The sequence below is a fragment of the Mugil cephalus genome, chromosome 22, assembly GCF_022458985.1.
Source record: "Mugil cephalus isolate CIBA_MC_2020 chromosome 22, CIBA_Mcephalus_1.1, whole genome shotgun sequence".
Lineage (NCBI taxonomy): Eukaryota > Metazoa > Chordata > Actinopteri > Mugiliformes > Mugilidae > Mugil > Mugil cephalus.
This window is the reverse complement of record NC_061791.1, coordinates 3150829-3176815: the sequence shown is the minus strand read 5'-3', so window position 1 is coordinate 3176815 and position 25987 is coordinate 3150829. Positions and strand designations below refer to the sequence as shown.

At 43.6% G+C, this 25987-nt stretch overlaps 2 protein-coding genes and 1 non-coding gene across 3 annotated transcripts; 2 read left to right on the top strand and 1 right to left on the bottom strand.

Annotated features, from left to right (window-relative positions):
- Positions 1-77: 77 nt before the first annotated feature.
- On the top strand, positions 78-9048 carry tmem110l (transmembrane protein 110, like). The gene is made up of 8 exons (XM_047575122.1): positions 78-527; positions 2880-2928; positions 3026-3121; positions 3204-3325; positions 3897-4009; positions 4152-4235; positions 4313-4444; positions 7659-9048. The coding sequence occupies exons 1-8, from the start codon at positions 338-340 to the stop codon at positions 7785-7787; spliced, it is 915 nt and encodes a 304-aa protein (XP_047431078.1). The 5' UTR covers positions 78-337; the 3' UTR covers positions 7788-9048.
- Positions 9049-9381: 333 nt separating this feature from the next.
- itih5 (inter-alpha-trypsin inhibitor heavy chain 5) lies at positions 9382-25278 on the bottom strand. The gene is made up of 14 exons (XM_047574702.1): positions 25058-25278; positions 24927-24971; positions 24285-24448; positions 23215-23316; positions 21308-21582; positions 20361-20530; positions 19972-20088; positions 16446-16617; positions 15170-15479; positions 12811-13493; positions 12309-12362; positions 11271-11387; positions 10806-11183; positions 9382-9867 (listed from the first exon to the last, which is right to left on the bottom strand). The coding sequence occupies exons 1-14, from the start codon at positions 25166-25168 to the stop codon at positions 9617-9619; spliced, it is 2949 nt and encodes a 982-aa protein (XP_047430658.1). The 5' UTR covers positions 25169-25278; the 3' UTR covers positions 9382-9616.
- Positions 23703-23776, top strand: trnan-guu. Its single transcript has one exon. It is a non-coding gene; the product is annotated as a tRNA-Asn (tRNA).
- Positions 25279-25987: the final 709 nt, after the last annotated feature.

Sequence of the window (25987 nt, the reverse complement as noted above, 5' to 3'; positions counted from 1 at the left end):
ATATAAAACTGTGAAATAAACAGGGTTTAGGTTCTTTTATTGATGTTAAGAGCTTTTATTATGAAATCCCGTCAGCTGGACTTCCTGTTTGGGCTTTTTCTGGGAACGTGTGTTTTTTTTTTTCCTCTCTTGACATAAACATGGATGGGAGGCAGATAATAAACCCTCTTGTGTGCTTAAACATCACGAGATGTAGCCTCAGCCACAGGCAACACTGAAGGAAACCTGGAGTCTATTTTTCCCCCGTTATTTTCCACGTTATTTTTCTTTCCCCTCCACTCAGTCGGAGGAGTTTCCTTTTGTCTCTAGCGGTGGGGTTTTTTTAATCCGTGTGACCATGGACATGTACGGATACAGCGGGGTCCTGTTGGTCAGGAGATTCCTGGATAATTCTCCATTTGAAGTCACGAACATGTCGGACATTAACAAGGCGAATCCTCACGGCTGCGACAACGGAGCCCTGACGGACCGGTTCGGGGTCCTGATCCAGGGTCTCCTGGCCATCGTCGCCTTCAGCACCCTGATGTGTGAGTATCCGGAAAACATCCAGCACACGACCCCTTTGTGTTTACTCAAGGTGCACGAAGAACAAAGTGCGCTAATTTGCTTTTAAAAACGCTTCCCTGGTCCACGTGGCGCTTTGTTGACGTTCGTTTCCCCGCAGTCTCATTAGCTCCGCACCAAAGCTCATTGACAAAAGTGCTAATTTGACATTCTCTTGCTTTTCGGCGATGATTCACACCACATAGCACATATGTTATAACACTACACGCCCATTGAGCATTCCCTTCTCATTTCGGCTCATTTAAGTTGTTATAAAGCTGCACATTTTAAAGAAATATTAGCAGTTTTTACTATTTTACGCGCCGTAAACACGTTCCACGTACACAAAGTTTGAGCTGAGTGTATGAAACATGGTTTCTGGGCGTATTTTGATCAAACTGATTGCTTTATTCTGTTTATTTATACGCCGAATTGAACTTTAACACCCAAATTAAACGTTAATAATAGATACACACGACGCCAGAATGGGTTGTATGCTTAAAGGCAAATATGTATCATAAAATTCGCATTTTTTAAAGGAGGTTTTGCCAGGTTTGCATTTGAGAGTCAATTTGCTGCATTTTAATGTGGAAAAATGTCTGCTAACAACATACTGACAACATGTCCATATGCATATTTCGTAACATTGCTGTTTTTAAGTCAGTTTTTAAGTCAGATGTCTGTTTTGTAATTTGTTTTGTTTTTTGTAGAAGAATATGAACAAGATTGTCCCTATGCAGCTCAATGTGGAGTCACTGAGCCTGAACAAAGCCCATTGACTGCTAAAAAACTTGTGACCTGTGCAGCTGACTCGGAGAATGTCGAGCATCTCACCAGTTTCGGCACCGGAGGCGACATTTCATGTTTGCACTCAGCTGAAACGTGTGTCTCACTGAATCCTGCACCCATGTTGTTGTTTTTTTTTTTTCTTTATGTGCAGCTGGGGAACTTCTTATTGTTTGCTTTAATGCATTACTTCCTGTATGACTTCCTGGATTGCTTTTGAAGCTGGCGTTTTAGCTTTTTCCAACCGGTTTCCTTGATTACTCGGCGATCAGCCACAACATTAAAACCACCTTCTTCTTGGCGACCTGGTCGCTTTGAGACGCGGCACCATCTGAACATTGCTGCAGGTCCTCCTTGCATATTTGTGCCTTATGTTCTACAACTAAGTGATGCATAGCCACCAAGACGGGCATGCTTCTTCCTTTGCTCCATGTGTTTGGATGCACTTCTATTATCAGCAGCATTAACTTTTTCTGCATTTTGAGCTGCAGTGACTTGTCTTTTGGAAAGAACCTCACAGGCCAGAGCAGCTTTCACATGCATCTGTGTGCATTTGGCTGCACTTGACATTTCATAGCTTTTCCTCCCCTGGACCACCGGTCTGACCCGGTCATCTAGCCATCGCTCATATACCCACAGGTGCCACGACGCGTCTTTATGACCTAATACTCAGTGTTGTAGTTTAAAAGGTCGACACAGTCCTGGTGATCTCATCAGCTGAATCATCGCTGCGGTGGATTAGGCCCGACCTGACAGGGGCAGCGAGATCAACTTCCACTCGGTTACTCATTAGTGGAGAAATCAATAGCCCCTTCTTTCCCCTGCAGTCCTTTCCTCTTCTTCTTCTCCTTTTTTTTTTTTGGTCTTTTCCTCCGAGTGTCATTCTTGATCTGTTAATATTTACACCACATCATTCATACGCGCTGGAGCGTTACGAGCTCTTCAGCTATGATCACAGTGGCGGCGTGCCAAGCACACAGCCCCTCCGCTGATCCGTCTTCCTCCGAAGCTATTTTTGGGAGTTTCCTTCCATGGAGTCGCCATTACGGCTGCAGTCGCATTCAGATAAGAGCTGGATCTTTGGTCTGCTGCTGCCGCTGCTGCTGCTGCTGCTTCGGTTCTTTAATGCAAAACAGTTCATCTGGAGCAGAAAAGTCTTGTCTAATTTGTTCAGTGTGTGTTGCAGGAGATGTTTGGTGGACTCTAGTAAACATAGTAGCATGTTTTGGGTGTTGAACAACTTGGATTCATAAGCTGCAGCGGTTTGCAACCAATTACAGTTTCTGTTATTGATTAACTTGATGGTTGCTCTTTATAGTTCACCCAAAACATTCAGAGGATTTGCGCCGTTGTTGTTATATTTTGTCATGTGGTAAAAATAATACATAATTAGTATGAATAGTCATCCATAAAGACCATGTCCTGTATTTACTTGCAGGTCTAAGACAGTAGACGCAACAGCTTCTTCGTTCTTCATAATAAATCAGCTGATTAGGCAAAGACACCAGGATGAATTTAGATGAACTCTTTTTCTTTCTCTTTTTTTGCAGTGAAGAGGTTCCGGGAGCCTGTAGGGATCAGACGGCCGTGGAGGATCTGGTCAGGCATTTTTCCTGTTTTAAAATCGTCCGTCAAATTGTTTGAAAATGACACAAATGGAAGTTTAACGCAGTCCTTTTTTAATCTCATCTTCCAGGTTTTTCGACACGTCCAAACAGGCCATCGGCGCCTTGTTCATCCACTTCGCCAACGTCTTCCTGTCCACCCTGACCAAAGAAGACCCCTGCTCTCTGTGAGTAGCTCGTCTGCACCAATGGGTCAGCGGCATCAGCGATTTTTTTAAGCAATAATGGAATTTCCCGTTTTGCCCGAAGGTATCTGATGAACTTCCTGCTGGACGCCACGCTGGGGATGCTCGTTATCTGGCTGGCAGTCAAATTGGTATCCAAGCTGGTGGAGTACAAGCAGTGGACGCTGCTCATGTTTGGGGAGTACGGTGAGTTGATCAGGCATAACATTATGACCACCTGCCCTAATATTGTGTGGGTCTCCCTTTTGCCTCTGAACTAGTCTGGTCTAGGTTTGTGGTAAAGGTCTAAGTAAAGTTTCCCAGCTGAACACTGAATTGTCACAAGATGATTTAAATGTTATTTACTTCACCTGTCAGGGGTTTTAATGTTGTGGCGGATTGGTGTATATTGAGTTGCAGCTCCGGAGTCTGCCACTAGATGGTGCTGTAGACTCACTTCCAGAGGCAGGGAAGGAGGAGAGTCAGCATCTCCAGCTGCAGCCAATTCGGGAAAATGTTCCCAGATTCTAGAGAAATCAACTCCACCTCAGCCCTGGAATAAATATGAGAAGTAATTAGTTTATTCCTTGGTTTTCTGTGTCTCTGTTTTCTTACATGAATGGGTGAACCCAGGTGACCCTGCAGCCAATTCTGGAAAATGTTCCCAGATTCTAGAGAAATCAACTCCACCTCAGCCCTGGAATAAATATGAGAAGTAATTAGTTTATTCCTTGGTTTTTCTGTGTCTCTGTTTTCTTACATGGATGGGTGAACCCAGGTGACCCTCCTCAGGCAGCAGCGTGGCTGGGCCAGTGTGGCGTCTACCTGCTCATCATGGTGCTGGAGAAAGGTGTGATCAGCCTGGTGCTGCTCGTCCCCGGATGGTCCAAGGTGAGGAGATTTTACAGCTCACCGTGCGCTAGTGACATTATTATTATTATACGTTGAAAAAGTCGAGCATTGTTCAAGTTGCGGCCTCATCTTAAACATCTTCGACCAAGATCTGACGACATGAAGTTTCCTCCCTCCACAGTTGCAGGAGGTGTTGCTAAGCTACATCGCTAACCCTCAGCTGGAGCTGGCTCTGGTCATGCTCATAGTGCCCTTCATCGTCAACGTAAGTTTCACACAAACAAAAACTGTTTTTGTCCTGCACCCTGCACCGTTAATAATAACCACCCCCACCACCTGCAGTCCATCATGTTCTGGGTGGTGGACAGTTTGACGATGAGGAAGTACAAGACAATGAAGGGCCTGGACGACTCGTGCGACAGCTCGGTGCAGAAGGCCGACTCCCTGCCCTGGACGAACAGCGACGAGTCGCGGGTGAGAAGATGTTAAATACTTAAAAACCCAGAACCGTATATTAGAGAGAGTCTGAACCATCCCGCTATGCTGATTGGTTCTGAGCTGGTCACGTGTTTCATGGACGCCATGTTAGATACATCTGACCAATATTCACCCATAGAGAAGTGGCAATAACAGGGAATAAAGTTGGATTAAAAGTTAAAATATGCCAACCTTTTAACGGTGATGGATGAACACGGAGACTGAGACTGATCGGGCTACAAAGCATTTTACAGGCTCATTTAAGATTTTTAAAGTGAGTAGACGCTGGGATATTTAAGTAACAATGGCAATAACATTTATAGGCCTGTTAATGGTGAAAATAAGACATTTATTTCAACATAGCGCATCTGATTCTGGAGAATCTTCCCTCCGATGTAGCAAACATGGCGCCCATGATTTGAGTTGGCCAGACTCTCTCTAATATACGACTCTGCTTAAACCCATTAGCGTTCAGTCTGTCGCTCATTTAATTTAATTTGTATTTCCGTATTGTTATTGCTCGGCTCCTAAATGTCCAAACAGATGAAGTGTGTTACATTCCTGCTTTTGAGGCCACTCAGAGAAATAAGTCCGACCCATCTGCTCCGGACTGAGTCATCGGCCAACTAGGGGATTATATTTGATGTTCACTCTGAGAAAAAGGATCCGTTCCCACCAATTATCAGGGTTCTGTTTACCCAACGTGGCTGCGAACAGGAATGCGATAGTTAAATATCTTTGCTCCGTGATGAGGAAAAGATTTGAATTTAAATGGATGGTCGGTCCACGCGGTCACACAGGTTATCGACTGCACCTGCTGTTTATAGAGTAACACACACACTCACATTATGTCGCCGCACTTAATCCAAAGAGAAACAGTTTGACACTGATCAGCAACAACATTATGACCACCAACCACTCAAATGCTCTGCTGGGAAACTTTTGAACCTGATATTCATTCATGTGGATGCTACTTAGACATGCAGCACCCACAGCAATGACACTCCTTGATGGAATCCCCAGCAGGATGCAGCCACAAAAACACTTTAAGAACTTGAAAAAGAAAAATCAAATTCACTAGATCCCAAACTGATCAAATATCTGTGGGAAGCTCCACCACAGAGGCCCCTCCCCTCAACTCACAGGACCTCAATCTAGTGGGGTTTCCACGTAGGTTTTGGTGGACGTCAAGACAAATATTCCTTAACTGTAGTCAAGAAGTCGTCCTCATGATCAGACTTTGTGTGTGTGTGTCTTGGGTTGGATGTTACCGCAACAGGCCTCTTATTGTAATCCAGAGAATCTGTTAAACAGCCCCTCCACACAGCACAGAAGCCCGTGTCTCTTCTTCTTCCCCCCCTACTCTTTCAGGAAAGATTGAACTCACAGACTGACCCTGGTGTGCGATGGGATGAGAGTGTTTATCCCCCTTCCCCTCCTTCTTTTCTTTTTTCCCTGGTCGTCTGCCAGGCGGCTATAAATCAAGCCTTCATCCAAGAATAAAAGTGACATTTAGGATTTGTTTCCATGCGCTGATGTTATGGAGAGTGGAGGAGGGCCGCAGATAGTGGGGGTATTGACTTAGAGATGAGGTCTTCAGCGGGAGTGAGAGCGACAAGGACATTGTTGTGGCCAGCGTGACCGCTTCTGACTCTGAAGTTATAGTGGAAATGATGACAAATCCTGAATGACGGAAGTTCAGCACTGATTATTTATTTGGTCCAGTTAAAGGGAACCATCTCAGAAATTATCTAGTTCATTGATTAGAGCCTTGGAATAAAAAAAATCTGTCATCCTTCCATTTTCATCCATTGATCCAAAGTTGGGTTGTGTGGCAAGAGATTTTATTCCCAATGCCCTTTGCCCTAGAAGCAAAATCTGGGTCCACACCAAGTTATCTTCTCAGGTGTACCATGGCCTCACACTTGGGAGTTGTTGCTCTCATCTTCTGATGAACCAAACACAATCACATCATCTGCAAATGAAGAGACCCAACCTTTGGTTTCCCCATACCAAACACCTTTCTCAGCCCCAGTTCCATCTTTACCATTAACCAAATATAATATTTACTACACAGACAAAGAAGCACGGGTGATCAATACTGGTGTGTTTTCTGCATAAAACTAAACGAAGACAAAACTAATTAATGAATATGGAATATGGATCCCTGCAGGGGAATATGGACAAAATACGGAAACATCTTCACCAGTGTAAGCGTAAGGGCTCTAATCCTAACTCCAACTCTGTCCAGACGTCCAGGCTTCTCCATCCTCTAGTCAGCTCATTTTAGCCGCTTGTATCTGAGCTGTCATAACAAAGTAATCTACCATGGCCTCAAACTTGGGAGTTTCTGCTCTTATCTTCTGATGAACCAAACACAATCACATCATCTGCAAAAGAAGAGACCCAACCTTTGGTTTCCCCATACCAGACACCTTTTTCAGCCCTAGTTGCACTTTCCATCTTTCCCTTTAACCTTTATAATATTTATAGAATCAATAGAATTCAGAAAGAAGTACAGGTGATCAGTACTTGAGTAATTTTCAGCAATTAGTCCTTGAATTTATGAATAAAGACATTTTGACTACACCTGCTGCTACTACCATTTACTTCATGTAACTTCTTATATGTTTCTGTCATGAGGTTACATGTACAGGCATTTAAAAACCATTTAAAAACCTTTAAAAAAGTCTTTAAAACTATCTTAAAAAGAGAAAATGACCTCATTTACCACAGCGTCTCCACGATCTTCTCTGTAACATGTCGACAGTCGCGCTACTGGAAAAATGACAGGCACCTGTTTTTCCTTCGATCGTCAGAAATGTGAACTTACACTACATATTTTATTTAGCGTGGACACCGTATGTCATGACCCTACCTCTGACTTCATCCACACATCTCAATCTTTTCCAAGTCTGTAAAGTCCTCGTACTATGAGATTTCCCGCTTGCCGTACGCCAACTTAAAGAGACATGTGGAAGTTTATTATGCTGTAAATTTCCAAGAGTTGTGAAAGTCTCGCTCCTCGGGGATTTGAATCGTTTCTGCTGCTGCTGCCGCCGGCGTTTGTCTGGAATATTTTCCACTTTAGGCTGTGAATGCAGAACTCAGACACTTCCAAGTTTCTCCCAAACAAGCAGCAGCCGATGACCACTTCTGTGTTGTGTCTTTTAGTCGTAACTCAACTAACAAACATGGCCTCCTCCCTCAGGCGCTGCTGACGGTTGAGACCGACACCGAGGAGGCTTCGGAGGGGGAAGAGGAGCCGGACGAGGCCGGACCAGTCCCTCATGTTCAGTATTCAGGCGGCCCACTGAGGCCAAGCTGGGTGGTGGTGTAAACCCAGGTGACTTTACCTCCGACTCATCCATCCACTATCCACACACACACAAATAAAACTAAAATACCATGCATCCTTATCTCCTCCAGACTAAAGGTCTAAATATCAGCTTCTTTGCAAGCAAGGGCGCAAATTAAAGGTTTTTATAACCTGTGAATGTGAACCACTCTACAGCCTCAGCTGCCTTCGTCTACATCCAAGGGTTTGAATATTTACGACTGGAGCTTTAATCGGTGCACACATGTGACACCAAATTGGGAGTTCATGCTCTCACTTTGCTGCAAGAGAACATCAGAGGAGCCACAGCTGAGTGTATGTGTGGAGGGAGATCATTAAGTAGGGTGTAATCTGTAATAAATCTGTCCTTCCTTCACTCTGGGGACTTTTGGAAGTGATGTTCCTCTGAAGAGAATCATTTATCGTGTATTCCAGAGAGAGTAAAGTATACCGTATATTTATAAAAGCTCTGTCAAATATAGGAAACCTTTTCATATCAAGGTAATTATAGTCATTCCTACACGCTCTGGATGAGCTGCAGCCTATTTTTTATATATATATCTATGTATATATAACCGTACACTCATCGGGCGTCTAGACAATTTTTTTTTACGACGGGCTGCTTCTGATTAATTAAAAATAGGAAAAAAAACTTTCATGTCATGGTTGAAAAGAAACAAATGAAACTGTTGGCACGTTCTGACAGAAAGTTGGGACCTGGAGCGCTCCCAGTTTTACGGGACCATGACGTTCTTATTTATGAGGTTCAAATTTTATTTGCAAATTATGAATTTTAATGGGAGAATTGGAACTTTTCCTTAAATATGACCTTATTTTTGATATTTCTTCTCTCAAGAGAACCTGTAATACATGTTTAACTCTACGTTGGATGGCACAAAAGCTGTGTATTACATATTTTGCAAGGTACGGCACATTTATTTATTCTGTTAATACTTTCTTTAGTGCGTATACATATGTGACTTTATACTCTGTGGTCCAGTCTGTGGTAGATGATGTCAGGATAGAAGGTTTAGTGAGAGATTTGAGCGATTATTCTGCAATTTATCATCCTTTTACTTGTTTACATTTTTAAGGTTCTGTGATATCCCTGTACTTTTTATTTTGTATTTATCTTGTGTATTTTTTTTTTTATTATTATTATCATTTTTAATTATAACTTAATTACAACGGCACAAAACGTCCCAGGTGCTCCTTTACGCCGAATGTATCTCTGCGCTACAAATAAAAATGATTGACACACGAAGCCGCGTGAGGTGTTTGAATTCCTGTGGCGGCCGGGGCAAGGCAGCGCGGTGACAGACGGGCTGAGTGGGGGCCGGGCCGGAGGAGCACACCTGTGTGGGCGTGGCCTGCACCCCTCTCCCCCCCGCCCCCCCACCCCGTGACCTCCGCCTGATGACAGGGAGGACCACGGAGCCGTGCGTGGGACGTGAACCTGTGTGTTAGGGGTAGCGTCTTGTCATTGACGCTGGGAGAAGGGGTTAGTTACCTGGAGTGGTTTCCGTGGCAACCAGGTGTGGTCTTAAGACACACAGGCGTGTGAAAAAAAACACATGGAATCACATATGTGTGTAAAAGTTCAAGAAAACAGTGGGGACTTAAATGTTTTATTTACAAAAAAAACTATAAAGATCAAATAATAAAAGCATTTAATTTCATTAGAAATAGTAAAAAAATATATGTACACAAAAAAGAAAATCCTAAAATGTAAGGATTGGGTTTGGAGCCCTTTAGATCTGCTGGGAGGTGACGGTTAAAAACAGTTAAGTTGAATAATTAAAAGCCGGAGCTTGAGTTCTCGTCCTCTCGTCCTACGCTCTGTTCGTCCAGCCTCCCGTGTCGAACATGTGCGACATCAAGTAGTCCTCATACCGTCCGTCTATCAGCTTGGCCGCGTTGTTGCGGCCGAACCAGCAGTCGACGCTCTGCGTCCCGCCGTAGATCCTCCTGCTCTTCGGAACCACGGGCACCGAGCGGTCCTTCACCTTCAGGACCTGGGAGGGCTTCATGCCTCCCTGGGCAGGAAGCTCCGCTAATCCCACTTCCTCATTCAGGAACTGGCCTGAAAGTAGAGTTTAAACGCGGTTATTTTAGTCTCAGATTTCAACTGTTTGAAGTCGGTGTATTTCCTGTTGATGCTCGACCGTCTGTGAGAAGCATTGTTCACACAATTCTGACAATGTAGTAGTAGAAACCAAATCAAAGATGCATTTTTACTGCACCTGATGTGTCCAGTCCTTCCATTCAACTAAAGAACATTTTTTCTAGCCTGCTACATCCAGAGTCTGATAACACAGCATTTAGTTTCAGGCCAGGTACAGGGTTCCTACGCAAGTATGGAAAAATATTCATGTTTCCAAGACTGTTACCACTGTTCAGTTTTCTTTTAATTTTTTTAAGGCGCTTGGCAGCACAGTTAAAATGTCTATGTGAGAGCTCACAGTAGATGATCATAGATGGATGATTCATGTGCACTGAATTTATCTAGATTTGTTCTTCACTTATTTGTTTCTGGAAATGATTTGGTGACATATATATTCAGGTTAATGAAAACTACAAAAAACAGTTTCTACAAAAAACTACGAAAAACAATTTATTTACACGATACACAACTATTTACTCAAATGCCACAAGTTTTATTACATTTTATTTTTTTTACCTTGAAGTCTGGAAATTAGTGTTTGGAGAAAGAATGGCATTTGGAAATTTCAAATGTGTAGGAACCCTGTAGTTAAAAGACAAGTGCTGCACCAATTTTAGAACCAACTCCTGAATCAGGAAAAGCATCCTAACACAACCAATCAGAGACATTTTGTTGGTAACAAGTTTAACTCCATGGCCTGAGATGAATCAGTTCCCAACGGAGAGAATCAAGACTAACTTTCCATGTTGTGTACTGGGAACTCGGTCTTGCTTCCATTGATTCCATTGGTTTATGATGAATTGCTAGTGCATGCATTTCTTTGAGATATTTCCCTCCAGATCATCCGTGGTACCCACCCAGCAGGCCGTGGCACTTGTTCGACAGCCCCTTGCTGCTGCCGATGTAGAAGCCCAGATGGTCTCTCTGGTAGGGGGCCGGGTTCTTGTACTGATGGAGCAGGATCACGAAGCTGATGTTCCCGCCAACCGTCACGGTCACATTCGACTTCCCTGCGACGGCCACCGACAGCGCGCCGCTGTCCACGGCCGCGGTGGAGTGGCAGGGCAGGACGATGCGGTCCCGCCCGTCCAAGATGACTTTCTTTGGGGTCACCTCGATGTAGGCGCGTCTGGGACGGTCCACCACGATGGTGATGGTGCTGAAGTAGGTTCGCTGCAGCTTGTGGCTTCCCGGCGGAGCTGGGGCCCCGATCAGCTTTCCGTTGACAGTCACACCTGATGGAAACACGCTATTAATGTCCAGTCAAATATGCAACTGAAGAGTTTCTTTGTGCATTTTTTTAACAGCGTCATGGGGTTTACCGGAGTACTTGTGATCAGAGACCAGGCCAAGGATGTGTCCAGGCTCTCCGTTGATGTTAAAGCACACGGTTAGTTTGCTGAGGGGGAACTCCACCACAAAGTGGGGGTCACCGTCGGCTTAAGTTAAGAGACAGAAACAGAAATAGTGGCTTTAAAATCACAACTGAAAAAGGCAGAAAGTACACAATAAAAAATATGAACCGTGTAGTAGTTGAGCTACTTAACTGGACATGTTGTTGTGTTTCTCCTGCACCTTTAGTTTAGTTTATTGGTTTTCTTTCTTTTTATTTTAGTGTTTTTTTGTAAGCAAGACTTGCAACGTAACAATTACAATACCTGTACGGCATGGAAACTCTTATATCTAAGAGAGATCGTTGACACTTTCAAGAGGTGGAAACATTTGATTCAATAAATGATGAAGCCTAAAACATATCTACAAACACAGAGCAGGAAATAAAAGATTGTTGTTTGGGTAGGTGTATTTTTAGCAAACTTGTTAGTGAGTCTGCCAGCGTGTGAGTTTCCGTCCTGTGGGATAGTTTATATCTTGAGCTGGAGTCAACTCTAGCTTATGAGAACCGGCTAAGATGAGATGATAGAGCAACCCTAATGACGGGGTCATTAGTCCCCAACTAAACGGCCTCCGACGGCTTCCCTCTCTTTACTGTAACGCATGCACAAACATCCACTTCCCCACTCTTCTCCGTCCCGTACTTGCATGTTCAAAGTGCCACGTAGCTCCTGCGTCGGTATTTCAATTAGACCCTGCATGCTCCTTTCCTCTTCTCAGAGGAATCCCTGAACCTCTCGCTGTCTGTGTGATCACTGCCCACCGTCTGACGGACTTAAATTACAGGTTGCCCACGCAGAGAGTGTAGAGAGAGTCTACTGTACATTCCCTCCCTTTGGCCTCTTTCAAGTTTTACTGCGGAGCCGTGTAACCACTGTATGCTCACGGTGTGCACGGTTCAGATGTTATCAGATAAAAACAGGCAGGTGGACACGGTACAACATGAGAGAGACAGAATGTGGAGTCACCTGATGTTTTGGAGATGGTGATGGATTTCTTGGCCGGTCTCGTCTTTACTTTACCTGCAAGGAATAGGATATTTATCTCAAGCGATGTGCTAGAAGAGGAACCATAATTACTGCAACGCCATGCAGCTGAAGACAGAATGACATCTACAGGTGCTACTTCTCGGTATCAACCTTCAAAGGCATGATATGAAGCGGCTCTGTGAAGTCTGTAGTTTGCAGCTTGCAGATGACAGCAGCTTTTTAGGATGGGATAGCTAGGTACTAGTGTTATTGAAACCTCTCAAATGTCTCTGGCTTAACCAGCCTCCACTTTTAGGTGACTTTTAAATCCCCAGTCCTTTAATTTATCCCACTGTGGGATAAATTAAAGGACTGGGGATTTTAAAGGATTATCTTAAATGCTGTAAACAGTCCATGACACAAGCAACAAATGGAAGGAAACCGCCTTTACTTCCGTTGGTCTTTCGTAAACCGATAAATGTGCTTGAAGACACAAACTCACCGATTGTGTTGCTCAGAGACGAAGTCTGGCTGCCAATCTTCCCGTCGGGTTTCCGGGCATTTCCGCCCTGGTTGTCAAGCGGCAGGTCGTTGGCGGGGGAGGAAGCCTCGCCAGCTCCTGGGGTGATGGCGGGCGCTGGGGCCAACGAGCCATCGGCCATGATCTCCGGCTTCTCCACTGCCATGTTGGTGAGCGGGGTGAGGAAGTGGTAGTTCAGAGACAGGTTGGTGGCTTGCTGCGTGTGATCTTCCCTCTCCTTGCTGGTTTGGCTGCGCAGCCGCGACCTCAGCCCCTCTTTGACGCTCAGGAAACCCCAAACCCGCTCCACAAAGTCCTCCGCTATTGACCCCAGACCAGTCCCCAATCCCTGCGTCGCCCCAGACCCCGGGGTCTTGCCTGCAGCCGCCATTGCAGCCTTGGCTTCCTTCACGTGCTTCTCGGTCTCTATCTCTAGGTGTCTCAGCGGCACGTCGTCCTCGAGGATGATGCTCTTTTCGTTGTTGCTGGCGGTAACCTGGACGTGGAGGGATTCTGCACTTTGGTTGGTGAGCTTGCCGGCGATGACAATCTCGGAGCCGTTGAAGTAGTTGGTGAAGAGATGCTGCGTGACGTACTGGACGGAGTCCTCGGTGTAGTTGATCCTTATGTCGGACAGCAGAGGAGTCCCTATCTCGTCGTAGAACCTGGAAAGGAACACAGTTGATGACCAAGTGATTAGTAAAAGCTCCAAGATCTTACTCCAAGGTCAGTAAGAACTGAGGAAGAGTCTTGGATGATAGGTGGAACATCTTCAAGAACCAAACCCTAAAAAGATTAGACAACAGAATGTTCCTTCAAGAGAAAGTTTAATGAAAGCTTTCTCTTTTGGTGTCCATTTTGGTAGCCGACCATTGTTCTTAAGTATCACCCATATGCCACTTTCCAGAAATGATCCATACAGTTCTGTGTTGGGCAAAAGTCACCACATCCGCCTTAGCTTTCAAAGGAGAAAGCGTACACCCAAAGACAAGATTAAAATTTGTTGCACTTTTAAATGCACGTTTATGTTTGCCTAGCAACACCAACACAGACGCCATCTACCCCACTTCTAAACAATGTCTTCTAAACAAGCCACTTCCTGGCTATAAACCTGCCGTCAACACTCCACTGCAGACTCTTTTCAAAAATGAAGCAGAAAAAATATGTGCACGAGAGTCCTCTGTCCTTGTAAACCTCCTCACCCCTTTAACCGGCGTGTTTGTTCAAGCCGGACAGAGGCTATTATCTGCGGAGTCTATCTGTTGACCTCGCGTCCATACCCAGACGCAGGTTTCACAACATGCACACATTCCTGCACAACTGAACAAACACCTTGTGTGTCCGGAAAAGAGAGGAAAAAAGAAGGTGGCTGTTGTAGTCCTGGGCTGTCACATGCTGGAGTTGATTAAAGAGCTCTGTTGTCAGCACCGTCACATTTGCGGCTCTCGGTTCCCTCGTAGCTCGATGACAGATGGAATGACGTGTGGAGAAGGTTGGAATTAAGGACGGCTAATTGACTAATAAGAAACATATGAAGGGGAAACCTACTGGGGTGGGGTTTACCTAAAAAGAGTTCTCTATTTCATCTTGAAAACACCCAGTGTACACAGTGGGATTATAAGCAGTGATTCCTGGGATCATTGCAGAAACGTGCACCAAAGGACACAAAAGAGAAAATAACAAAGTTAAATTCTTATTTTTGTTTTCATTCAGTTTGTTTTTTGCGGGTCAGCCTTTGCATTGGACTTAGGAATTCCTCAATTTTTAGACCTCCCTCAAGACCAGTGATTCATATCAGATGGGTTTTATGCCAAATAAAGATTACTCTGGACTGCAAGCTCCTTGAAGCACTGGTTCTTCTTGGGAGCACAAATCTAAATAGATAAAGTATTAAACTGTGTCCAGAGGTTGTGTTAGTAGCCAGGTTCAGACTGTTTGACATCAAGTTTAGGCCAAAAGTAGTACACAGTCACTCTGGTCAACACAGTTTCACATCCATTTTCAACCACATCCGGTTCACAGTGCCAAACCAGGCTAAGTTCTTCATTTTCCCCAGATTTAACCTCTTGGGAGCCGAGCACTTGTTTGGAATATATCTATCTTTAAGATAATATTAATGCATGCATGTCATATTAAACTAGAAAGCAAACCTGAAACACAATGTCCCCATAGGTTAACACCATTTTCTGATCATTTATGAAACACGTTTCTGTGCCATTGCGCTCTTTGTCGTGTAAATAGAAAATGCAGCCACCATCACCCTGAATCTAGGAACTTGGATCATGATCTATCCCCATTTTTGGTATCCATCATGTCTTAACCTACAGAAACAAGGTCATACCCTTTCAGCATGGAACTTGCGTCGGCCTCCTCGTTGATGCGTCTCATCATCCCGCAGTTTTCCAGAGCCATGCGCTCCAGCAGCCGGTAGTCGACGTCGTTACCGATCCCGATGGTGAAGATGCAGAACTTCTCCTGGACGGCCGAGCGAGTGTTCCCCAGGATGGTGGTCGACTGCACCTCCCCGATGGTGGGCCGTCCGTCCGTGAGGAAAATGATGAGGGAGACGCTGTTCTGGCGGCCGTCCGACTGGGAGAGGTAGTCTTGAAGTAACGAGGAGCCGGTCTGGATGGCGCCGTCAATGTTAGTACCTGCAGAAGAGGAAAGTCATCGAGGTACAGTGAGGTATTTTCACTTTGAAGGCAGATATTCAGATATTCCTATCTTCATATTTAAGTCCAGAAACATCTTTAGTTGTACACTAGTTCAAGTTGTGATTTCCTGTTTGACAATCAACACTGAAACTCATGACTTCTGTCCTTACTGGGATTTGAAACCCAGCCTCCTCCCACACAGTAGCCAGTGTCACTGAAGACTGAACCACCTGTATCCCAACTCCTATTCTTTCTAGTTGTGTCCGACACATTCAAAATCCCTTGCTGGGTTCATGCTGTATCTCCTCCAAAAGCCAAGCACGGAAAACAGAAAGGTGAATTCTTGGCTTCACTTGCCGTTAGCCAGTCCTTTCTTTCAAACCAGGACACACAGAACTTTTTCTCGTTTGTCCCTTTGAGTTATTTGAACATCATTTGGCCGATGTGATCTCAGGCTCTTAACTTCCAACTTTTCTTCCAAAGACACTGAGGAAAATGGATAAGAAATCAAGTAATCCACCTCGTTCCCACTCTGACACCAGCAGCACTTTTGACCAATGACCAGAGTCCTGAGGACTGACTGGATTAAACCCAAATGATCAGTGGCATGACACCTGTCAATCACTTACAAGAAGTAAATGAATGGAGGCGGACCAGGGGCGCTGGGGCTGTAATAAATCAGCCCATTTAGAGATATTCTGTGTTTTTCTTTTGACTATTTGGTGCTTTTGCTACCATTGGTTTCACCAAAACTTAAAACAGTCCGTAATTTTTCTTAGCACTGTTGGCCCATTCATACCAGCCGTCCTTGGAAGTGGCTCCTCCCATCCTGCCCATGGCTGTGCTGCCCTGAGCAAGCACCAAACCCCCAATTTGCACCAACTGTACACACTACTGAAAATATAAAGATGGAATTTCCCCATGAGGGATCAACAAGGGGATCATTTATTTATATTATCTCACCCCCAGTGGGCACCAGCATGTACACAAACTTCTTGGCGTCTCTAATATTCAGCGGCGTCACCGGTACGAGACCATTGGGCTGCCAGACTTTGATCCGATTGGAGAAGCTGATGAAGTTGAAGTGATCGCCGGGACGCAGATCTCTCAGGATGGTCAAGAGAGCATCTTTAGTCTGAGGGAAAGAGAGTCACAGCTCAATTAGTTCCCAAATGTTCAAATACAAAAAAAAAATTAGTGTTTGAGGTTTGGTTCATGTCAACAAAGAAGAATGCAAATTTCCATTAATTTCTTAACCTAAATCTGATCTTACATGAACCTAAATACTCAAACCAACAAAAAGTCTTTTGTGTTTAGTTTTTCCCAAACGAATTCAGTCCATTTTTCATCCACCACTTTTATAATCTGAGCTTTAAAGAGAGATTCCTTCTGTTGAGTTATCACGCCACCTTCACCGTGTCAGTATTTATTTAAGGCTTAAGTCTTGTTAGGTTGAATCGAGCCTTTGTTTTTTTTGGCGTCTGTTGTGCGCTCGTGCTTATCGTGAGCCGCAAAAAAAAAAGGTTAGAAGCAAACACGCAAACCATCAATCAACGCCCACTCCGTCTCCTTTGATCAAACTCCGGAGGGTGGCGTCAATAAAACTGAAAACTAGAGTTGACAAAGACTGTAAAGCAACGGCAAGATAATTCATATGGATGTTCTGGCTCATTGTGTCTTTGAAGAGAGTAATTTATCATTTAAGTTCTCACATGCAAATAAAAACCCGATTTGTTTTTGTCAGTCCAGGTCTTGAATGAACTGATTTAACCCTTGTACTGATGCAAACACATGAATTCTTCAGAAAGTTACACAATTATCTTGGAAAATCAATTTTTTTGCACTGGTTTGATTTTATTTCTGTCCGTTCAGAATCCGAACAGATTTTTGGCCAATATGCAGCATCTGTCAATGAAGTTTAGGATTGTCAGGATTGGTTGACGTTTCTTTGAATATTTGACAACAAATCTGGTTTTTATTTTCTGCTTGGCCTTGTCCAGAATCGGTTTAAAATGATCAGACATTTAACAGCTCTTTTGAACAAAATACCTTTTAGTTCCAAGAAAATTATCTTGTAGGCTGCGCTGTTCTCATTTACTCTCAGATTATCACAAAATCAGTCACATCTATGACATGAAGTTGAAAATTTTCAGCATCGTTCAAACTTAAATGTGCACAATCACGTAAAAGAAAAAACTCCATTAATTTGTACACACGCCTCGAGATTCGTATCCTCCTTTTGCTTTTGTCTTGACGTTCACAAGCCGAGCGTCTGGAGATCTGCGGCCCTGAGCGTGGGTGAAGTATATAATTTGGAGTTGGAGGGAGGGGTTTGTAGAGTCCTATACGAGCTGTGTACAGTCTGACCCACTCTGAAACCCTCTATTGTGAAGCCACATCAAATCACACTCGTTGTTCTGTTCCTGCGGCCCACTGGGGGCTGCTAACAGCTGAGTGGGGGGGGGCAGATCAAGGGGGTCGAGGGCGCTCTTGTCCCAAAAGTTCCATTACCCCATAGACGCTGACCCCCCCGCCCTCGCAGCGCGGCCTTTTACTGCATGTTTCCACTTTTCTTCTTCTTAGTCGTCGAAGATCTGTTTTTCAGTTTCTCTTCATCTCATCTTCTTTGTTCACGGGGAGCTGAGCTGAATATGAGGAGGGGGGGTTTATCGTGCTGTTACAGATGGAGGAGAGAGGCCTGATATCGATATTCCAGTGTGGGAGTGAGGAGGTGTGGCGTTTTCCGATCCGTTGCTGCAAATTGAAATTCAACTGGAGGTTTTCTTTGTTTTGAGAAAGTGTCTGAAAGTTCATTCCAGTTTCTTCTAAGAAAAAAAACTCCATCGGGGGAAGAGATTGAGTTCATATCTGGTGCTGCTTAATGTGAAAATACCTTCAGTTTGTATCCCAGCTTGTTCAGGTTACACTCTGGCAGCAGGTGCAGCGAAACCAATCAAAAGTGACCAATAGAAATGTAAAACACACCTGTCCTGTCAGATGGTCTGTGTAGTATCTAACAGACTATTTTCCTGCATATTTTATCCCCCCCCTTTTTTTTTTCTTTTTTTTTACAAATAATTTTTTTACCAATAATACTAATTAAATTCTCAACCTATAATCATGATCTTTATCAACAGATGATCAGATGAAATCCACGAGATGCAGTTAAAAGCTAAGAACGAACTTTCACTCTTAACTAAGCTGTTTTACTCATAGAACATTCAGTGCATTTTAAATGCACAGCTTAATGCTCAAAATCCTACTTTCTGAATGTGGTCCTTGTCCCAGTTTACATGCAACGGAGAAAATCCAATAACTGATGGGAACATGTCCTCCTCCTCCACACTAGGTGGCGTTATGTGTCTTTTCAACGGGTTAATACAGCACCCTTTCTGGTTGACCTATGGAAAATAGTGCAGCTTATGTGTGTATGTGTATTGTGTTTACATGCACTTAGTTGTCCAGTTGAAGTCGGATTAAGGCAATAATTTGTTTTGTTTTTTCACATGTATATGGCATGTAGGTTACGCCGTCTGCAAAAATCTACCTCCTTCCCTATAGGGAAAAAGAGAATAAAGTCGACGCTCACACTGGCAGGGCCATACGGAAGAGTCGTAGAGTCTTAAAGTGCTGGGCACAGACACGCTGTTCCAGGTCTCCATAAAACACAAACCACTGCTCATGGTCGCTCCCCGTGGATGCCAACACGCCCACACAGTTCGTCCATCTTGCGTGCCAAAGGCCTTACGTTGCCCATGAGCGGGCGAAGTTTGGAAAAAGCGTGTTGGATATTATTGAAGCTAATTTGCAAGGAAGTCAGGGCAGTGTCCAAGGAGGGGCTGGATGTGTACAAGATGGTGTCATCGGCATATAAATGGATATGAGAACTACAGCAGAAGCAATGTTATTTATTTAGATTTTGAACAGGGTAGGACCACGTATAGACCCCTGAGGAACACCTTTAGACAGAGCCTCAATGTGCATGTCCTATTCCTGTAAACAAAATTTTGAAAATGCTAGTCGGCACTGTTTAATTTTTGCCAGTCGGGCTATTTTTTGTTTCTACTTCCTGCTTCGCTTTCAACAATGGCGACTGAAACTTCAACCAATAAAGATGGATCGAGGAAGGTTAACTGGAGTTTCGGAGATACAAACATTTGTGTGGATCGACTCTTGAAATTTCTGCAAAAGTATCACCGAAAATTTCCAAGTTCACGATATGCAATCAAATGCATTTGTCTTCATGAACAAATAAAAAAATCATAAAATCTGTAAAAAGGTTTGCTGGGATTACTTTTCTAAAATAACGTGTCTGCATATTTATTTAAATTCAAATAAGTTCAAATCGCTTAATTTGTCCCCAAGTGGTAATTAGCTACAGACAAACACAGTCCCAATCACAAGACACACACAACACAACATAAACCATTCTCAAATCATTTATAGTGTTCTGTGCATTCATGCATCTTTTAAAACGTGTCAACCTCACCTGTCTGATCTTAGTGCCCAGCATGGAGGCGCTGGTGTCGATCACAAACACAACGTTCTTGGGCACAACGGGGAGGTCTTTGGGGGCGAAGTAGTGGACAAAATGTCCATTTAAAACCTAGGAAAGAGTGAAACCGATTGCATTTATAGTACGACTGTGAAGACAGACTCCAGAGCTTGGCGGCAGAGTGAGGCCTGGGCCAGGAAGCCAGGAAAACCAATGACTAACAGGTGGGTGGATGAGTGTGTGCAGATGGAAGGAAAATCTGCGTGCGTGCAATCAAAATATTTTCACAGACCGGTTTTTCGTCATCACGATTATTCTGCACATTTCTTTTTATTGTTTTTTTTTTTTTATTGTTTTCAGGATGACAGGACATGCGCTCTCACCTGGATGTCTCCGATCCCCATGTTTCTCTGGACGTCGTAGCGGATCACGAAGTCTCCCAGGACGCCGCTGGTGGAGATCTTGGCCTGTTGGATGATGTTGGGGCTGAAGGTGATCCTGCAGACGGTCTTTTCGTTTTTGATCACGGTGGTGATGGGAAGCTCTTGCTTGGCTGCAGCACAAAGACAGGAAAGCGTGTTGAGTTTTACACAAACAAAGTGGCCGTGACCTGAAAGCGGATTTGAACTGGAGTCTGGGCACATTTAAAAAAGTAATTAATCTGTGTGCATTTTATGGCCTGTATGAGAAAAACAGTTTTAATGTGCATAACACTGCACTTTACTGTATAAGAGTGATAAAAGAAATTAACGTCCATCCATTCATGATGTGTTTGGGCGAGAATTTCTATATACTTGACTTACATTATTAATTGTTTTGCTGTTCGGTACATGGTAGACGGTTCTGTCTCGATTTAGCCTCAACCTTTTTGAATTTGCCAATAGTTAAGCTTGGTTTATTTTCTTTGGTTTATTGTTTTCTCTCTGATGTCTTTTATTCTTTATGAAGCTATGATTTGAAAAACACTACTTTTGTGTAGGTTTAGCAGACACATTAGGGTTTATTTACACAAAGTATCGATATCAGATCGGTATCGCCGATACCAGCCTGAATTTTACTCAGTATCGGATCAGAAAGGAAATCGGTGGAATCGAACATCACTATTCAAAACTGCTCTTCGGGACGCCCACGGGTGACCTCACCGAGGGTTTGTCCCTCCAAAAGGCCGTGACCAGATATTCATCCTGAATCATAGAGAATTATTTTCAAAAATAAAAAGAACAAGAAGTTCTTGGCACCACAGAGTCAGTCCGGTCACACTGATTCAGCAGAAGAACTGTGAGTGCCTTAGAAAACTGCAGATGTTGGGTATGTATTTAAATATGTAAACCTGGCGTCCTTGGTGCGTTAGAACCGGTTCCAGCGTTGGCGCTGCTTCTGCCGTTGCGGAGCGGCAGCACTTCCAGGTCGGTGATGGGGGAGTGGTCGACGATGGTGACGTCCAGCGTGAGGCGGCTGACCAGCTGCATGGGCCGGAGGCTGGTCACGTGTTCGTAGCGTCCCAGCCGACGCTGCAGGAGCTCCTCGTAGGTCAGCAGGAAGACGGCCCGGTTCCTACCCGGTATCTTCACGGCCATTCTGAACACCTCCACCTCCGGCTCTGGACTGGAGAGGACACACAGGAGACAGTCTGGTTAGAAAGTGTGTGATTTACTAGCTAAGGTGAAATGGACCGTCACTGATTTCCATTTGTTTGTGTTGGCTGCTTGAGGAATATCAAGGACAAATCCAAACATTTGAAAAACATCACTCAAAAATAAGAATATAAATCTACTGCTATGCGTCGAGAAGACGTTTTTTATTGCACGTGTGCTTTCCTACTTTCAGGGACGTAAAAGCACTTCCTGCAAACTGGAGCTGGAGTGGTCGAATCCCACAGTAATTAAACTACCCCCGTGAGAATCCAGGCAAACCTCATGTCTCAGTGTCCTCGAGTTGGATTGTAGCTTTAGATTTTAACACTTTTGTCCAAACTCCTTATTTAACCCCGGGGTTTTGAAGCATGCGAAAGTGTTGATAGAGGACCTGGTTGAAGAGCCTGAAGGAGACACTGCTCCTCTCAGGCTGCAGGACCTCAACAGTCTTTTATTACTTGGAATTTATAGATTTAAACCATCTCTGTTAGTAACTCTGATGCTGTATGTTGCAGTCCTTGCATATCAAAGCACAAAATAGAACCTTTTCTCTAAAACATAGGTCTTCAATAGGGGGTCTGCGACCCCTAGGGGGCCACGGAGGTACTGCATCTTTGGTTGATTATACATTTTTTTTACATACTTTTCCCCACAAATTTAAATTTCTTTAAATTAAAGCAACATTAACATGAATCCAACAAACCTTAGTAAAGGAATAAATGGAGGCAGAAGCGCTTCACTCAGTTATTCAGCTACACTAAACCTGTCAATCAAAACCTCCTGTACACAGTAGGACCCGCCCCCATCGCTGCTCAGCCAATCATGTTCCCCCGCAGTTGGCTGAGAGTCAGACCCCACGTGGAATTCAAGAATATTAGCAATATTAGCAGAAGAGAAGCTAACATGTTTCATTAAAAAACAGACAAACTAAAGGCCTACTTTTTCAGTCTTGCTTTCAACTGAGTTTTATTTATCTTTTAGTGTGGTCATTTATTGAATTTTATTCATTTTATCAATTTGTATTTGTAGTCTGACTTTTAAGTGAATTTTACTTTTTTTTTTTAAATAATTTTTACTGTTTCAGTCTGGTTATTAATAGATTTTTATTTAATTATTTAATATTTTATCTTTTTAGTTTGGCGTTTAACTAATTTTAACCTATTTTATTATTTTTACCCTTTCAGTATGGCTTTTAATTGAATTTTACTTTTTTTTTATTATTTTTACCCTTTTAGTCTGGTTAGTACTTGATTTTTATCTTTTTTTTTTAAAAAATATTTGATTTTTTTAGTCTGTAGTAGATGTGGAGAGGTCCAAGCAGTAAAATCATTCTTCTTCTGTCTAATCAAATATCTTTCCTTCTCCACTTTGCTTATGAATCACTAAATGTCATGATTAACTAAATGTCAACTTTTTTTCTTTTGCACAGCAGCTGGAAGTGGAATGAGATCACTTCTTCCGTGTGTCGCCTCTCAGGTCACACATTTATATGACAGACGCCCTCCCTGTGGCCAAAGAGCTTTCTGGATGGGATGCTGTCATAGAAACGGTGGAGGAGGAGGAGAGGAGAGGCCCCAGCACATGTAATGAAACACATTCTCACCTTGCAGCACTTGACTCTTTGCTCTTGGTTTTGCCGTTCTCCTTCTTGACCTTCTTTTCCTTCGCCGTGACCTCGCTCTGGTAGACGCGTCCTCCGATGATCCTGGTTCACGGGGTCAGAGGTGGGAGGATTAGAGAGGCTGTTCAGGACCAATTATTGTCGCAGTTCAAATGACCTATTTACAGGTGCCAGAATCCTTCTGATTCATAAAACACCTGCTCTGAATAAAAAACCTGCTCCGGCTGATAAAGTCCTGGAGACAAACTGGAACAAAGACTGACATGTTTTGGGCTTTGTTCTTCAAACTCTGTTCTCAAGGAAGCTTTTTCCTATGATTTATGCATCATCTCAGATTCATAAGAGGACTCGAGACTTGCATCAAGTCGCCAAACTAAATAAAACCTCAAATTTCTTGCCGTGTTCGAACAATGTACTGTTGTGTGTCTAGCTTTCCGGCTGTTTTCCAGAGGTTTTTCTTCCGTGGGCATGTCTCTGTGGCGCAATCGGTTAGCGCGTTCGGCTGTTAACCGAAAGGTTGGTGGTTCGAGCCCACCCAGGGACGGACATTTTTCGACCGTCCACATTAGAGGTGCCCCGAGTAAACACCCTAAACTCCTAACAGTAGGAGTTGTGCATGGGTCAACACTGGTGTCACTGGAAGGATTTAAATGCAGACAGCGTGTTCTTTCTGACTTTGTGCGTATAGCTTGAGAAAAAGACTCCGTTTGGAACTTCTGGCAAACCTGCAGACACTCCTCAATGTCACCAACCAAAACCTCCTGGGACACAGAGCTATGACTCACTTAATGAATGTCTCTTTACAAAAAAATTAAAATGTGCACGCACTCCTCTAGGGTCTTAATAAAACTCTTCCATAAACAAATTTCTCGTTGGATTTTGTTGAGCTGGTATTTTCACGAGGCTCAGGAGGAAACGAGCTTCTATAAACCAAGTTACAAAATGTCCAGCTGATGCGTAAAATCATGTTTTCCCCCTTTAGTCGTGCATTATTTTATATTTTATGAAATTTTTGATTCTAATCTTAGTTATTGTTGCAGCGAGGCTCTTACATGGTGAAGTTGGAGACATATGCGCCGGCGGGGATCTGAAACTGGAAGACGGCCTCCGTGGCTGCGGAGTGCCGGTTCAGCATGGCGCAGTACACCGCGGTGAACGCGTACCGGGACACGATGGTCGTCTTGATGGTGAGTTCTTGAACTTGTGGTTTAGTCTCCTGAAAAAAAAAAAAAAAGACAGCAACCACAGCTGTGTCACTGACGCTGAATTTTGGCACCGTTTTACGCATCGCCATTAATGGATGACGATGATTCCTCGTCTTCTTAACTTTCCTCCATCAGCCAAAAATAACACATCACCTCAGTGAAGGAAGGACTTTCCTCACAATTTGCTCCTATATGAGCGAACAGCGCATTACAAACGCTCTGGCACATCTGCGCGCTTGGCTGGTGTCCTGTGCGTCACGCCCAGAGCGCACAAGTTCAAGAGTGACAGCATCAAAATAGTTTTAAAACTAGATCACGTATCAGGGACACATATTAAAGACAGAGTGTTGTTTTATTTAAATGCTTTAGTTAATGTAAGTTCAATAAAAGTTCTTTCTTTGTGCCAAGTTAACAGATTTAAGACAAATCGAACATTAAGGAACCAACAGCTCTGCAGTAAATATATATATAGGAGTGTTTGTTTTGTACCTTCATTAATATATTTTTCACCTGCCGAGGGATTCTTCGAGGCGCCTGTAAACACAAACATTATTAAAAGACCAAATCTAAATGAAACTCCAGAACTTTCTTCTAAATATATACAAATATAAACATCTCACGATGTCTAAGTCAAAGTCTTTCAATTCCGAATCAACGTCATCTTCAAATTCCTCCAGTTTCTCCAGTGAACCCGGGCTGAGACACAGCAGCAGAGTCAGCAACAGCAGCATCTTTCAGTTCTTCTCCGTTAAAGCTCCTTAAAAAGATGGAGGGGACATTATTTCCAGCACGTCCCGGGTCTGCGTTCAGATCGGAGTGACCGGACGGAGAAACACGACGGGATGGTGGAGAAGGAGAAAAAAAAAAACCGCCCACCTACTGGAGGAGAGGGATGCGGAGTTTTCAGGCCCATTCTACTGCTGCTGCTGCTTTCAGGGGGAATCGGAAATTTTACGCGTAAAGAAAGTGAGAAGGAGCAGGTGTGTGGCGTGAGCATGGAATAGCACACTGAGTTTGAAGTATGGAGTTTGATCAAGACAGCTTTTTTTGTTGCCTCGTTACCAATTGAGAAACACGTTACAGTCTCAAAATAAATGGTCCAACTCCGAGTTATTAAAACTAAACTCTCCGAACTGATAAAAAATCATCTGTGATCGTCTCTGTTCCCGTTACCTGACTCCACTGCTCCGTGTACTTTATTCATTTTACTATCTGTAAGAGAGTTGCCAAACAACCACATTTTCTTACTGAAACCAGCTAATAACATCCACAGGGATCCAAGACTCTGAATGAAACCTTTAGTTAACATCGTATGAGTTGAGTCCCGTAGAAACTCCAGAGCTCACAAGATTATGATAATGAAAAAAATAATAAATAAATAAAATTAATATCGGCACTTTCCTCTAGTTTTTGTCCCCGTTTCTCCTGAAAATATCTGGGGTATCGATCTAAATATCGACAGCATCGATATCCAACCTAATATCGGTATCATATTGATACTAGCGTGATGAGGTCGATACTTTTCTCTTCGATACGTCCAGTCACTTACT

Coding starts and splice junctions, on each gene's coding strand:
- itih5 (XM_047574702.1), bottom strand. CDS start 25,168: ATGCTGCTGTTGCTGACTCTGCTGCTGTGTCTCAGCCCGGGTTCACTG. Junction 24,449..24,926: donor TGAAAAATATATTAATGAAG/GTACAAAACAAA, acceptor TTTTTTTTTCAG/GAGACTAAACCACAAGTTCA. Junction 21,583..23,214: donor AAAGAGTCAAGTGCTGCAAG/GTGAGAATGTGT, acceptor TGTCCTCTCCAG/TCCAGAGCCGGAGGTGGAGG.
- tmem110l (XM_047575122.1), top strand. CDS start 338: ATGGACATGTACGGATACAGCGGGGTCCTGTTGGTCAGGAGATTCCTG. Junction 4,010..4,151: donor TCGTCCCCGGATGGTCCAAG/GTGAGGAGATTT, acceptor CTCCCTCCACAG/TTGCAGGAGGTGTTGCTAAG. Junction 4,445..7,658: donor CGAACAGCGACGAGTCGCGG/GTGAGAAGATGT, acceptor CTCCTCCCTCAG/GCGCTGCTGACGGTTGAGAC.